A 15,661-nucleotide genomic window follows, 5' to 3' on the forward strand; every position below is an offset into this window, starting at 1 on the left:
GGAGGACTGGGCTGATAGTGAGCCAAATCTGAACTCCAAGTCTCCTTGTCCTGTCTCCATCAACCTTCCTATGACCTCACTAATGACCACCATTCTTGTGTGATAGCGTAGTGAACAGAACTCTTCATTTCATGACTAAGTACCATCCTGCCCTGTGCATTTTGCTTCTTCCTTCCTGTTAGTTCCTGCTTGCCTGGGGGCAATAAGCTCCAGGAAACAGTTAGTTTAGTTCCCATTTGCTTGGGATCGATAAACTTCAGAAAGAGTTTAGCTTCAGGAGATGGCTTGACTCAGGTGAATGAGCACAAAGCACAATGCACCAATAAATTAGATAAGGTGCCCCTAGCTTAATGCTGACTTCTGCTTCTCTTGTTTCCTGCTTGCTTGCTTGTAGCTGTAGATTAGGAAGAAGGCAAATTCCAAACTGGATGAGGGGTGTATTAACCTGACTTGGTCAGGAAATGGGCTATCACACCCAAGTGTGGTCACCGGCTGCCTGATAAAGACTTTCCATTGGCTATATATTTTGTCTGAATGGTGGCTCCTGGGAATTCTCCATTTCACTTGGATGCCCTGGCCTAAAGCATTCCAGCTCATTCTTCTGTTTAACTCACACTACCCTCAAGAAAGAGTGTTTTATTGTTTTATGTTTTGTTTGTTTGGCAGGAACTGAGGTTTGAACTCAGAGCCTCAGACTTGTTCTGGTGCATTATCATTTGAATCATACATCCAGTCCCACTTTTTGCTGGAGATGGAGCCTCATGAGCTTTTCTAGTTTGGCTGGCCTGAAACTGTGGCCCTCCAGATGTCATCCACCAGCACCTGGCCTGTCCTCCTGGTCTTGCCTTCCCAATATGCCTGACTCAGTTTCCATTTTACTCTCCTCCCACTGTCCTCTTACAGCTTCAACTTGTCTTCCGCTGTTTTCTCCTCCATGGAATGTATCTGTCCTGCATCACAGAGTTCAGAGCCTTTTGCCCCAAGGAATCCCCTTTAGCATGATTAGATGTACTCTCTTTAAATATCACTTTTGCAAAATAACTCTCTATTTCTTTTCTTTCAAAAGTCCCGGCTACTTCAATGCTGCTGCACAAGAAGCCATTTGATGTGGTGGTTAGGCCATTCCCTTGTAATTCAAAGCAGGGCCTAAAGATGACCAGAGGCTGCAAGACCAGGAACAGAGGAGGGGGATCTAAAGGAGGGATACTTGAAGTGTATGGGGGGGCTTCTTTAAAACTTTCCTTATAAAGAATCTCAGGCCTGCTGGGCACCATTGGTTCATGCCAATACTCCTAGCTACTCAGGAGGCTGAGATCTGAGGATTGAGGTTCAAAGCCACCTGAGCAGGAAAGTCCATGAGACTCTTATCTCCAACAAACCACCAGAAAACTGGAAGTGTCACTGTGGCTCAAGTGGTAGAGTACTCTCCTTGAGCTGAAGAACTTGGAGACAACACCCAGGCCCAGAGTTCAAGCCCCACAACTGACGGAAAAAAAAAAAAAACTAAGGCCTTATAAAGAACAAAGCCCAGTCATGCTTATTTTAAAATGTGTCTATTCACTCATTTGACTGTTCATGTATTTGTTCTTTAAGTCTTTCTTTTCTTAAAGGAAAAAGCTTCTGTAAGTACAGAATACTGTAACAATTTCATATCATGTGATTATCTGGCTATTTAAAATAGCCAAAGTCCTCCTTAGGTTCTTGGTAGTAGTACAGAAGCTTTTGTCCAATATAATTTTGTCTGTCTATTAGGATGAAATGCCTTTAGAGCTGTGGATGGGATTCTGAAAATAGCCTCATAATTTGAATGTCCAAGCATGCATATGTTAATTGAATTAACTTTTAGTAATTACTTGTTACCCATCATAGGGACTGAAATGAAAGTACATTTTGCAGATTGAAAGGTAACATCACAGATCAAGGCATCCATCCACCCTGTCCTTCTCCAGATTTATCTGAAGCAAATGACATCAGTTTAAAAGCGGTCAGTCATGGTAAAGAATGATGGTGACACTTCAAGGAGCTGATGAGATGCCATGTTAAGATCACACTGTGCCTCTGGGAACGTGAAGTGTCTGGGAACCTGGAGTGCTTTCAGGATGCTGGTTTTGATAAGCCCAAGTTAAAGGTGGATTTAATTGTCATGACAATGAAAAGAGAAGGCTATTTGATGCTTTGATTTTTCTCCAACAATTCTTTTCTCACACCAATGCTCTTTAAAGACTTGTTTCCAAGCCAGGAGCCAGTGGCTCACGCCTGTAATCCTAGTTACTCAGGAGGCTGAGATCTGAGGATCGCAGTTCAAAGCCAGCCCAGGCAGGAAAGTCCATGAGACTGTTATCTCCAATAAACCACCAGAAAACCAGAAGTGGTGCTGTGGCTCAAGTGGTAGAGCACTAGCCTTGAGCTGAAGAGCTGAGGGACAGCGCTCAGGCCCAGAGTTCAAGCCCTATGACAGACAAGAGGGGCGGGGGGAAATACTTGTTTCCACTCTGTCTCAAACAACAAATCTTCCCTGTGAAGTAAAGCCTGGGCTAGAAATGTCCAGCCACTGAAGAAATATGGCAGGGGGTATAATGCTTTCAAAGTAAAAGGAAGTCTAACTCCTTTGACATCACGCAAGTACAGAGCATGTGATGTTCATACCCATTCTTTAGCTCTGTTTAAATAAAGTTTGACCTTAGGTAAAGACCATTTACATGGAATTATGGAGCATCATCTATAAAACTTTTATACCAACCCTAATGGGTCTGAGTTAGAGATATTATGTTCTTGGCCTAATAACATACAGCAAGGGAAAAAGCAAACAAACCTGGGAGCTCATTCAGGTATTCGGAATCGAAGTTCACATTTGTTACAAAATACCCATTGCTTCTTTACAGGTAACAGATCTTGATATTTTTAATAAAAAAATCTATTAAAGACCATTCAAGTGGTGTTTCAATATACAAAATAATAGTGTATAATGGTTTAGTTTGTTTACTGGAAAATCCATTATATATCAATTTAACAATTGTGGCTTTCTCCTTCTCATGAGAAGGAATAGTCATAGGATAAACAGGACATGGGAAAATGCCTGCATGCAATATGACTCAAGGGATACAAACAAGGGAGCGTAGCAGTAATAGAAAACATACATTGTAATAGAAAACATATGTTGTTACCACTACATTAGGCCGGGCAATCCTAACACTTGACTGAATTTATCTATCAGTTGAAGAGCACTGAAAAGAAGGAAGAGGGAAAAGGATCATTCTGAAGCTTGAGCTAGGAGGACCGAGAACAAAAGGATAACGCTTGGAGGCAAAAGGGGGCCTGTTAGCAAAATATCATAACAATACATGCAAACGATTACCCTGTAATGTGGTCACCTTAGTTCTGTGAATCAGCACTCAAAACCCAAACTATATGTTGAAGAGTTCCTCTTTCAAATAAATCCCTCACAAACTTTGCTCCTGATGCTGTGTCTTTTCACAGCGGTGGCAGAATTTGTTTCTCCAACAGCAAATCAGAGCTGACACAACTGCACTTGGGTAGTAGTCACAAGCTCAGAGGGATTCATCATGAAACACATGAAAGAAATCCAGTCAATGTGCGGCTTCTCAGAGGACTGCTGTCCAGATAATGTATTCTCTTCTGGTCCCTGGTTTTATTTCATCTGCCAGATAAGTTAGCAATCTGTCAGTCCTTATAAGAAGGCTTTATGGAGAAGACGATAAGCCTGTTACATTAGATGAGGCTGGAGAATTACTAGTAGATTTCAATTATCCATGTTCCTTTTACTGAAGTTTGACTGTGAAGGGTGGAGATTCAGTTGGACGGCCTGGCTATGTCTAAGAACACACACTATACAAGTATTTTCAGACCTACAGATGATCCTTTCCTCAGCCCTATCATCCCTGATTAATAAGATTAAAACATGTCAGTGACCACTGACATTAGTTTGCAATAATGTATAACAATGGAATAATGAATAAAGCTATAAAAGAACTCAACATTCAATCTCTTATTATGGCGGACCACTTTTCTAAATGCAAAGAGGGACCAAACATCAGCAAATTACTTTTTGGAAAGGGAGGAAAACAATTACAGCCCTCATGGTATGTGACATGTGTCTAATCACTACTAAGTAGATTTTTAAGTGCAGTTGTAAGTTGAGAATTTTTGAAATATAAAGAACACACTGTGATTATTGAAAAAAATACATTAAAAAGTGTTAATTTTGTCAGCTCATAGTAGTCATTGCTGAATTTGGTGTACATTCTACCCATCTATTACACTCAAGACGATCTGCCCGCGTACTATCAACATCCACAAACCTGCTGTGCTGGTTGCTGGGGTCTCTCTTGGACCTCAGCTTTCAATGCTCAAAATGCTTGTTTGTTCATGTAATATAAATTGTGTTGAGATAGTTATACAGAAAACTTAAAGTGACTTTTCACTTGACAGAGTAATATTATCTACTAAATCAGATTGTGAACTCTTCTGAGTTGGAGGCAAATCCCCTTCCTAAATCTACTATAGTTTTAGATAAGTTCCCATTTTCAAACACATCTATATTCTCTCTCTCACTATCTAGACACCTCTGTATACAACTCTATCTCTATGAATAGATCTATAGAGCTCTACATGCAGATATGAATATCATTGATATCAAGATCTTTATATATCCCTATAGATCCATCTCTCTATAGTTATAAATACAGATAGAGATACCTAATAGGTAATGTAGCGTGAGACATGGAAAATCCTTACTTACTTTTGTTTTTATATTTTGTGATGGATGAAGTCATGTGTTATAGTTTGGACAGTAAAGGTTCCCCTGAAGACTATTGCAAGCTAGGTTATCAGCTTGTGGTGTTATTGGGAGCTAGTGGCGCTTAATAGAAGGAAGTTAGGTTGTTGGGCGCATGCTCTGGAAGGGGATATTGAAACCTGGACCTCTTTTTCTCTCTCTTCACTTCCTGGCCACCATGGAGTAAGCAGAGCCTCCTCTGCTAGTATCACCCTCCGCTCCTGTTGTTCTTCTCCACGGGCCCAGAGGCAAACGCTCCTTATGACTATGGTCTGAGGCCTTTGAAACCATTAGCTAAAATGAATCCTTTTTTTAAAAAGGTTATTGGTTTCAGGTATTATCCACAACCATGGAAAGGTGAGTACCAAACTATACAAATACTTCTGAAAAATCATATTCAATGTAGCTTTTCTATAATCACTGTTTCTAGCTGCTGATAATGGTCACTTTCTTTAAAGCTGAAAATCTGGGAAGTCATACAAAAGTCAAATAGGCAGAAAATAAGTAAGAGTGATTATGGAGCACCATGTTTGATACATTTTATATACATGAAATAAATATACATATATGTGTGTATAACGTGCATTGCAGGCATGGGTTTTATATATTTAACCACATAATTTGTTTTGATTTATATATAGGAGTGATTTTTATCATTGATTTTTGTGGTAATAAATGAAATAATCCAACATGCTTTCCACTAACTTTGAATGAGAAGAAACATATGCTCATCTGGAAATCATAAATAATGAGAAAAAGGCAATATATGGGGGAAACTAGGATCTTGGGTGCTCTGCTTTAATTTGGAGGGCTTTAGTCGGATTGGCAGAAGAAATGAGAGAAAGGAGATGGTTTGGGGTTGTAGAATTGACAACTTTCTACAAGTACCTCAAGGCAAGATTGTTAGTTCTAAAGCCTGTATTCTTGCAGATGCAACTCTGCCTCTTCTACAAGGCAAGACAAGAACTTTATTTTAGAATTATTTTAAGGAAGCACTTGTTAGCAATTATTTCATTGCCATAACTAAAATGTTATTTTATCAAATTAAAAAATAACCTAAGGAGTCATGAAATAATTTTAAATGATTTAATAGAGTAAGTCAAGTGCTACATTATATTATATGCCAAGTCACTTGAAACGTGTGAGATCAAGAGTCTCATATGTGGAGCTACGAGGCCTAGGTAGGTTAGGTAGGTGATGGCCATGGAGGCCAATAATTTTCAATTTGTACCTCTGTGAATTGCCTGAGCTTTTTAAAAATCATTTCCATGATATGCATATATATATCAGTTATATAACATATTTATATATATCATTTATATTTGATATAGACATATCATTTCATACATAAATATATTTATATATAAAGATAAATAGATATGAATATCACCATTAAGGCTCGTGTGGGAAAGCAAAATGTTCCTCATTTGCTTCCTCTTTGCTTATCCTTCAGAAAGGTCCACGTCAAGAAGTGTGCAGGTTTAACTGGTAGCAAGAAAGTGGCTTCATGGAGCCAGGTTACCTTCTTACAAGCTGTGATGGCGGCCCCTGGGCTGCTTCCCGGTCTGCCACTGCTCTGTGGAGGCTCCAAAGCTTCGGGCATCAGTGGTGACTCCAAGTTGCTGTGTTCCGCAAACACAAAAGAGAACACATTCGAGTGAGTCATCGCTCTACTTGAAAGTGCAGAATAAAGCATGACAGGATTTATTAAAAACCATCCTTTCCCCTGGGTGACTTTTGCTGGATGCTTTTGTAACAGGTGGGGTGGGACCATGTCTGGCTACACTAATGTGAATATAACACCACGCTCACCTGGACGCAATCACATCTCTTCAGACTTCTTACAGTCTTAGCAACTTTTCTTAAGCAAGCAGTTGTCAGACTCAACCATAAAACCTTTTCACTTGCACATTCATTCAGCTCCGCTGGTACTAACAAAGCCAATGTCCACTGTATATTTAAAGTGAAGTGAAGAATAGAATTTTAGCCCTGGATGCAGTGTAGTTCCAGGAAAGAGAGTCAAAGTTCAGCAAAGCCAGGCTATCCGCTCATCCTCTCTGGCTGAAGACAGGAAGTCCCTCAGCTCTTCTGTTTCCAAACTTCTGTGACTTCACTGCGTCCTCCACTGTGTCCCTGGCAAATACTGACGGGCTTGGCTATGTCTATGTATGAAAGCAAACATGGGTCCCTAGATTCAGAATTATTCCTACATCTCTCGGGAGTGATAACAATTGAGATGATCACCAAACTTGATATCCATTATGTGACAGATCATATAAAATGATGCCTCTTTTAAATACAAACATCTGCTTGTGTTAGCATTTCTGAAACACTTTCTTCTTCTGAAAATACAGTAATTTGAACATTAAAAATGTACTGATATCTCAAATTGTGTATTTTATTTGTATTGGCTTTGACCACAGGAAAATAGCTCCTTGCCCTGCTGCCGCAGGCAGACCTGGTAAGCTAGTGGATTACTTCAGTCCAGGCCTTTCCAGGACTTATATTCAGAGCTAGGGCATTCCCCATGTTTTATAGGATGGTGATCCTAGGAGAGGCGTCAGGGAGATTGAGAACTAAAATTCAGAAAGATCTTAGGCTACTCTTCCTGAAGGAAAATGGTTTAAAAGACACCCAGTATTTCCACACTCTCTAATTCCTCTGGAAGAGAATCCCATCTTACTGGTACGAGAAAGGCCAGGTTCAAATTAGAAGATAATGTGGAAACGAAGAAGAGCAAAAGATCAGACTTGAAAATTACTTAAGTTTCCCTTCAAGCACATTTTGTATGGCTCTAGCTAGACAGCCTGACAGCATACAGTATGCTTAGATGTCCCTCAAAATTTAAGAGCCATTGAACGCATATATTAAAAAGAAATGACAGTCTACCTGAAGAATTTTCTGCTTTCCTGACTGAAATTCCAGATGGAAGTTCAGAAAGGAATGTGAAAGTTTTGTGGCTTCTCTGAAGTATTCACTCTACCCTAAGCTTGTATAGCTTTCTTAGATCTATGCAATTATGTATATATGCACTCACATCTATGTACTTGTTCTGAGAAGTGAATAAGGAAATAGATCCCGTGATGGAACATTACCCTAACAAAAGGCATGATACATTCCACCGCTTCAACACTGAGCACAAATGCAGCTGTTCATCTCCAGAAACACATTAGACATCTTTTTAATTATGTCTCATGTTTTCAAAAATATATCACATGATATGGATATGAACCTTTCATAGCTGACTTTACAACTCAGCCCAATTTGTTTCATGGCCTTTGGGACAGAGATGTGAAGCTTAGGGGTACTGCTAAGACTCTGTCCTTGGTCTCCAAACACCAAGGCCCAACATTTGCAGTAGAGATGGGGGTGATATTAAAGTCACTCATTAATTAAAATGAGCTCAAATGGTCATTTACAAAATCTGCCTCAAGATAAAGTACAGACTTCTAATGTGCTTCAAATGAGCAGGGCTGCTGATTCTTCCTCATGGCATTTCCTTTTGATTTTGACAAGTTGGCAATGTTTAAGTTCATCCTTTTTAAAGGACTTTAAGTATATCTTTTTAGATGGGTTTCACGCTGAAGCTGTTTCTGTCTCTCATTTCAATGAGAAGACAGAAAAAGGGGGAAAGAAGATACAAACACATAGCCAGAAAAAGAGACATTAAACTAGCCTACCTTTTTATAAAGAATAATGTAGCTTTCAATAAAGAATAAAGGCACATATTAATAACTAGTGTTGGAAGTTGTCACTGGACCACCACTATCAAGAATTCCTTCAGAGGGAGAAAGTAGGTCACCATCATAGTAAAAATGGTCCAGCCAGTGAATTCTCCAGAGAGATAAAGTTCAGTCACTAGACACAGCTGTGTATGCACTTCGGCTCAAAGCTGGTCCATGAACAGCACCACCATTCTTCTTGGGAGCCTCTTAGAGAGCACGTCCTTTCTCAGGTCCCTTCCCAGAATTAATGAGTCTGAACTTGTATTTTGATATTAAAGTCAGGTGATTTATATGTCCACTTCAGGTTTGAGAATCAGTTATCTAGCATGTTAAACACGTACGCATTCTCTCTGGCTCTTACGTCCTTGCTTCTGATATCACTTATAGAAGCATGCGTTCTAATCCTGCTTCCTTCTTGATCTCAGCTTGTACATTACTTCTGTGCCTCTGACTTTTCTTCTCCCTGTCCAGAAGCAGCTATTCTGCTCCTCCAACATCTGTGCAAAGCCCCATTCACACACACAAACACATCCACACTGCAACCCACACAATGAGACACATACTTTCTTGTATGTTCCAACAGCACCTTGGGCCATGTGATCTGTTATAGCAATTGTCAAAAGGCACATAGATTATCTCTCTGTCTTCCCTTTGGTCTGCAAATTCTAAAAAGGTGGGGATCACTTAGATCCTAGCAATGGTGTTGGGCTGTGGAAAACAAGCATTTATTGAGGTTGTTTTCTCCTGTCTGTCTGAGTAGTCTGTTTAACCTCAGAAGATTAGGCTCAAACGTGTGGTGGAATTCAATGTTTAATTTTCTGCCGTGGTCACAGATGGCAGGATAAGCCATGTCTAAGAAGATAATTTCAATTATTTCCCAGGATAGTCCTAATGAAAAAGGACTCTCTGTGACTGTCACTACGATGTCAAGAAACACCCTGTTAAGTTAAGCAGAATTTTTAATAGATTCTAAAGGATAGAGATTTGCTCTCATCTTCCCACCACTTAAGGTTGTTGGTAAAATAGAGCGATCATCACGCTCTTAATTCTCTCAATACTGTCAAGGATTTCTATTCTTGAGCTTTCTATTAAATCTTTTCATATCAACACTAGTTGAAAATAAAAACTCAGATCTATCAGAAGAGATCTGAGCAGGGCATATAAAAAGCTGTCATTAAATCAATTTAATCACATACAACAACCAAAAATTTAGAGGATTTAGAAATATGCATTTGCACAGTCCAGAATGAAGGCTCTTATGTTACTTTTTATCCAGAGGGAATTACCTGCCATGTGGAGTTCAGGGGGATTGAGGTCAATCTTGTCAAAAATAATTTGTATTAAAAATCTCATGAAGACTCAATCCTTTGTCAATCTTTAGCCATATCCTTTGAGCTCTCTTCTTAATTACAGACAGACGCTGATCTGCTGAGCCCATGTTTTATAATGAAGTGGTACAATTCTTAGCAAGAATCCCACAGTTCTAAGTATCTGGTCAACTTCTTCCTCATCCACCCTTGATATTTTATTCCTTATCTGTCCTTACCAAAAATCTTGTTGGGCTAGTTTAGTAAGCATACTCCAAACCTTGAAATTTTCTCTTAGTAATTTCCTATCACCTGACATTTCTTGAAGGCTATACATCCCTACTTGGCTTTATTATACTTAGAACTGAATTTTAGGCTTTATTGATGTGTCTCTCTCTTATTACTGTAGTTTGCACAAAACCTATCTGGACTTCGTATAGGATGAAATTTTTTTATGCTACACGGTGTACTATTCTGGTTCCATATCCAAGGAAGGAGATTTATGTATAAAAAGTCCTCAAAAGTCCTCTTCATTTATTTTTCATAATTTTATATCCATACTCAAGCTTTTCTTTTCTAGATTGGAGGTGTCATGTCATCCATGAAAGTTGACTATGTCTCTAATTTATTGATGGCTGAAAGACCTGTAAAATCTCCATTAGTTCTGTATGATTTTAGTAAATGTATCATAAGAGTATCTTGTTTATACGTGTGTGTGTGTGTGTGTGTGTGTGTGTGTGTGTGTGTGTATACCAATGCTGAGGTTTGAACTCAAGGCCTGGGCACTGTCCCTCAACTTTTTCACTTAAGACTAGTCTTCTATCACTTGAGTCACAATGGAGATCAGAGTCCTGTGGACTTTCCTGATGGTGATCTTCAGATCTCAGCTTCCTGAGAAGCCAGATTATTACTCGATGTATCTCATTTCAATGTTTAAAGAAGTCTGAGTGACTGAGGAATGGATTCCTCACCAGTAGAATAATAACAATGACAATGTTAGTGAACCTCATCTCAATCAATGGTCCAGGTCTAGTGGCCTGAGGTGAGAGATTCACACCTGTCCTTCCAGCTATGTGGGAGGAATAAATGGGAGGACTGGAATCCAGGCCAGCCCAGAGACAGAGCAAAACCAAAGTAGAACCAACCCAGGAGACCCTATATGAAAAATAACTAAAGAAACAAAGGCCAGCAGTGTGGTCTAGTGGTACAATGCCTGAGGACCTGAGTTCAAACCTCTAGTACCACCAATACAAAATTCAGTCTTGACTATGTGACTATGTGTGGACAAAGTTTAGTAAAATAGCACCTCCACAGCTAAGTAATTTTGCATATATATCCTTATATATGAATATCACAAGATGTTTACTAATGAAGAATTTATCCCTGAAGTTTTGAATTTTATTTCTAAGTAACTTTTGGGTGTGCAGATGGTTTAAATATATTTCATATGAACTGCTCTCATGTTTTGGACTTTCGTTCAGGTACACTTAGAAGATAGGTTATAATTAGTGGCTCAACTCTGTTCTGTTTGCCCTGCTGTCAAGGCAGATGGGCAAAGGCCTAGCTCTGGTGTGCAGTTCTACTTCATACCATTTCCATCTGGATGGTAGTTATCTAATGCATCAGTGTTCATCACTCTGCCCTATGTGTTACATAGCCACTTAGTCATACCCACTTTAGAGATGAGATGTTGAGTATGAATGCAGTACATATGTAAACTCAGAATCCTGATAAATAATTACTGTGAGATGTATGAGATGCTCTTAACACTCTACCATAATACTTTCCCTGTAATCCTTCTAACCTTTCTTGTAATTCTTTGCCTCGTAATCAAATCATCTACATGAGTCTAAATGTAGGAAGTTCACAGTGCTCTAGCATTCATATGAATGCTAGGGTTGGATATGTCACTCAAACCTCTCTAATTGATTTCCCCATCTATGTAATGCAGATGACAACAGAAGCATTGTCCTAGGATGTTGCTATGGTTACATAATGTTTTACCTATGAAGCAGCGGCACAGTACCTGGTCTGGAGAACTCAATATTAACCTGAGCAGTAATACCGCAGGAAGTCCTGTGCATTTATTACTCTTCAGAGTCTCCTTCTTAATAATAGCACATTTTTGTTAAGAAAATGTAATTTATAGAGACTTCTTTGAATAAATGCATGAACACTTACTCTGGCAAATTTTCTCTTTTCTTCTCTCAGACCTGGATTTCTAAAAGATACACAATAAAGATTTCCATAATCTTCTACTCTTGACTATAATCAAGAAGTATAAAATGAAAAATCATAAATCCTCCCCCCTCTCAACCCTGTCACGGGGCTTGAATTCAGGATCAGGGCACTGTCTCTAAACTTTTGGGCTCAAGGCTAGCACTCTAATACTTTGAGCCACATATCCATTTCCCATTTTTTGGTGGTTATTTGAAGATAAGAGTATCACAGGCTTTCCTGCCTGGGGTGGCTTTGAACCTTGATCCTCAGATCTCTGTCTTCTGAGTAGCTAGAATTACAGGGTATGAGCCACTAGTTCACAACTTAGGCTTTTGGTTTTAAACCCAAGAGAAGGCAAAATAGTTTATTCAATTAGTCAGAGACTATGAAAATATGTGGTTTGCTCAAGCACAGTCTTATATCCATTAGCATGAGTCTGTACTGAGATAAGTAAAGCATAGTTCTAAATTTTTTCCAAGACCAATTTCACACTAGTGAAAATTTGAACTGACAATGTATCTAGACAAAAGTAGTTTTGTATTGTTAAGATGCTACTTTAATTTGCAAGAAATTAATAACATTATTTCAATAAATATTTAAGATTTATTTGTCTAAGGAATTTTATGTATTTTTCTGACTACATTTTGGCTTCTCCTCTTAATTTGCTTAACAAATCCCTAGTTTTGTCTCTAGAGATTCCAGAAATTAGGCTTCCTCCAGGCTGTTTTACTTATCACAAGCAACCACACATTACACAGCTAAATTGCGGGAGATGCTTAGAGAAAAAAAAGGAGGCTGGGAGCTTGGCCTGATCCACACAAGGAGTAAAAATGGAAAGATTATGAAATATAGTTGGGCAGACTATAGATAGGTGCTTTTTAGAGGTGGCTAGTGATACTCTGGTAGATTTGAAATCACATGGATGAGAAAATAAGAAGGTTTTGATTTCTCAAATGAGTAAAACAGTGCTATCATTTTATTGATAAAAATACTATGTGTTTTACATGTTGCTTCTAGGGGTGTAGTTCTATGTTGTTTGTTTCTGATAACTCATCTGTTCAGGCTTTCCCCAGCTCTTATCCATTCATGTCAGTTATTAATCAGTTATTTATATGTCAGTTATTTACCATCAGGAAGAAGAGCATAATGAAACAAAGACTTCAGCACTGAGATATCCTAATTGCCATTAGTTAGAAAATGTTAAGTTGAATGTTATGTACATCAGTCCGCACAGTGGTGGGGTTAGTATGACAATATTAAGATGATTCTCCCTTTGTTTCCTCAAAAATCATGCAAAAATGCCCCAAGGTGAAATCAACACAGTTGAAGACAAAATATGACACTCACGGAGATGGAGATAGATGACGTCCTTTCAAACAGAAAACCAATCAGCTCATTCCTATGCTCCAAAAACTTTAAGACACTCTGAGTTTCACTTACAGCAAATTTGCACATCCTTGCTGTGGGGACTACAAAGTCTTGTCTCCTAGACTATCACTCTGTAACTCCATCGATGTCCTTTGCATTCTGACTCTCTCTCTGTCTTTCTCTTTACTTTAGACACACTGTTCATTTCATTCTTCCTACTAGAGGCAAGGAACAACCTCTGAATGTCTGGAATCTTCCCTGGCTGTTGTCTCTGCTGGAATGCGCTTGCCTGGAAATTTGCACATTTCAGTTTCTCTCTTCCTTCCAGTGCCACCTTTTGGTTGGGGTTTTTCCTCGACCAAGATGTCTGCAATTATTACCCAGGACTCTCTATGTCTGCCTTCCCAATCACACCTATCCAGCTCTGTGTTTCTCAGTATACCTATCATATTTCATCAGACATGCTAATTTCCTATGTTTATTGTTTATCATGAACCCCTCCTCTTTACAAATTCCATGAATACTGTTATCTTTGTTGATTTTTCATAAAATATTCCCAACCCAAGAATAATGTCTAGTACATAGTATGTGCTCAGTCAATATTCACTGAATCAATTAGTTAACTAAAGCATAAGCTCATAGTTTCCTTTACATAGAAAAGTGAAAATAACAGAAATCATGTTTGCATAATGGACTTATTTGTGATAGTTCCTGTCTGTATATTTTCTGCACAAATATGTATTATTTTACAGTGGGAAAATAGTCTATGTTTTATAGTACATGATAAGAAAATCTTTGGAAATCTAAGGCTTAAGGCATCCATTTACAAATGCCCAAATTTGCATTTAGCAGTTCTAATATAGTCTATAATTTGTAAAATCACTTTTTTTCCTTTGAAGTCAGGTGGAATTTGTAACCTTACTTAAGGATGAGATCTTGGGGTTCTGACTAAGGTAACAGACAGCCCAGGTTCCACAGTGAAAGTGCACGGACGTGATTGCGACATGCAGTAACTAATGAGGCCAGCAGACCCCATCTCCTTGAACAAGGACATTTCCCATGCAGAGGCATCAATGCTGCCTGAGAGGAATCAATTATGCCAGATAATTGTGGCAGCCTTCACCCCGACTCCCTCTTCTCTCTGAGGTGTGAGGCCTCCGAACCATTTTGTAGTTGTCTATGTAGATAATGAATGAGCAAGCCTGTGAGTGCCCCGCTGATTCTGGATAATGAGGTTCTACTTAGATCAAGAATTGAAGCTCTCTGAGGCTACTGAGTGGAATCCCGGGCACAGCATGAAAGAACATCCTATCATAAATGCAGGTTCCAAAAAAGAGAATGGCTGCTAGTAATGGCGTCATTTTCTCTCAACTACCTTAATGCACTCAAGAACTTGATAGAGCTCATTATTGGATACATTAGTGATATGTAAAGCAATATGTATTTCTCTAAAGTCAATAATAAGATTTTCAGGATATCGGTGCAGAACTGAAGATCAGTCCTAATGAAAGGTTGGTGGGGAGAGCTGATCCTAGTGTTTTGTACCAGGAATCCTAAATAATCAGGAGCTGCAAAGGGGAGACTCAAGATTCAAAACCAGTCCAGGAAAGAGTTGAAGAGACTCTGCGCCAGTGAGTGGTGGTGGGGATATACATCTGTCATCCCACCTGCACAGGAGGCTGAAATGGGGGAGGATTTTGGTATCAGGTCAGCCAAGGTATGAAAGTGGAGAGACTCCATCTCAATCAACGTGTGGGTATAGAGGGTTGTACACCTTTCACTTCAGCTAAAAAGGAAGCTGAGGTTGGAAGGATTAAGAATCCAGGCTAGCCTGTTCAAAATAATTCATGTGACTCCATCTGACCAAAAAAAACTGGCTAAGTATGGTGGTTTGCCTATTTTTCCAATTCTAGTAAGAAACACGCATAGGAGCATCTTGGGCTAGGATAGACCATGTCTCAAAAACACACAACAAAAAAAAGAAATGACTGAAAGTGTGGTACAAGGGGTACAACACCTGTGCAGCAAGCAAGAAACTGTAAGTTCAAACCCCAGTACTGACAGAGCAGAAAAAAATAGATTAAAGGATACTCTTGGATTGCTGATTTCTGCTCTCAAACATTTTGATATGCTTATGAAGATTTAATATTTTTGTTCTGCAAAATGTACCTGGTATTGCTACTATTTCCATGTAGTTCAAGTAACTTAATTCCTTAGTTAGGAATGCATGTTCATTTGATGATATT

General features: G+C 39.0%; 1 protein-coding gene across 1 annotated transcript in view; it reads right to left on the reverse strand.

Annotated features, from left to right (window-relative positions):
* Sphkap (SPHK1 interactor, AKAP domain containing) overlaps positions 1-6,461 on the reverse strand; it is a 92,435-nt gene extending 85,974 nt beyond the window's left edge. The window contains exon 1 of the mRNA XM_013020230.1: positions 6,318-6,461. Within this exon, the coding sequence (XP_012875684.1) occupies positions 6,318-6,461 (144 nt within the window). The remainder of the gene's footprint in view (positions 1-6,317) is intronic.
* Between the last annotated feature and the right edge of the window lie 9,200 nt (positions 6,462-15,661).

Source organism: Dipodomys ordii, unplaced genomic scaffold (genome assembly GCF_000151885.1).
Source record: "Dipodomys ordii isolate 6190 unplaced genomic scaffold, Dord_2.0 Scaffold1, whole genome shotgun sequence".
Classification (NCBI taxonomy): domain Eukaryota; kingdom Metazoa; phylum Chordata; class Mammalia; order Rodentia; family Heteromyidae; genus Dipodomys; species Dipodomys ordii.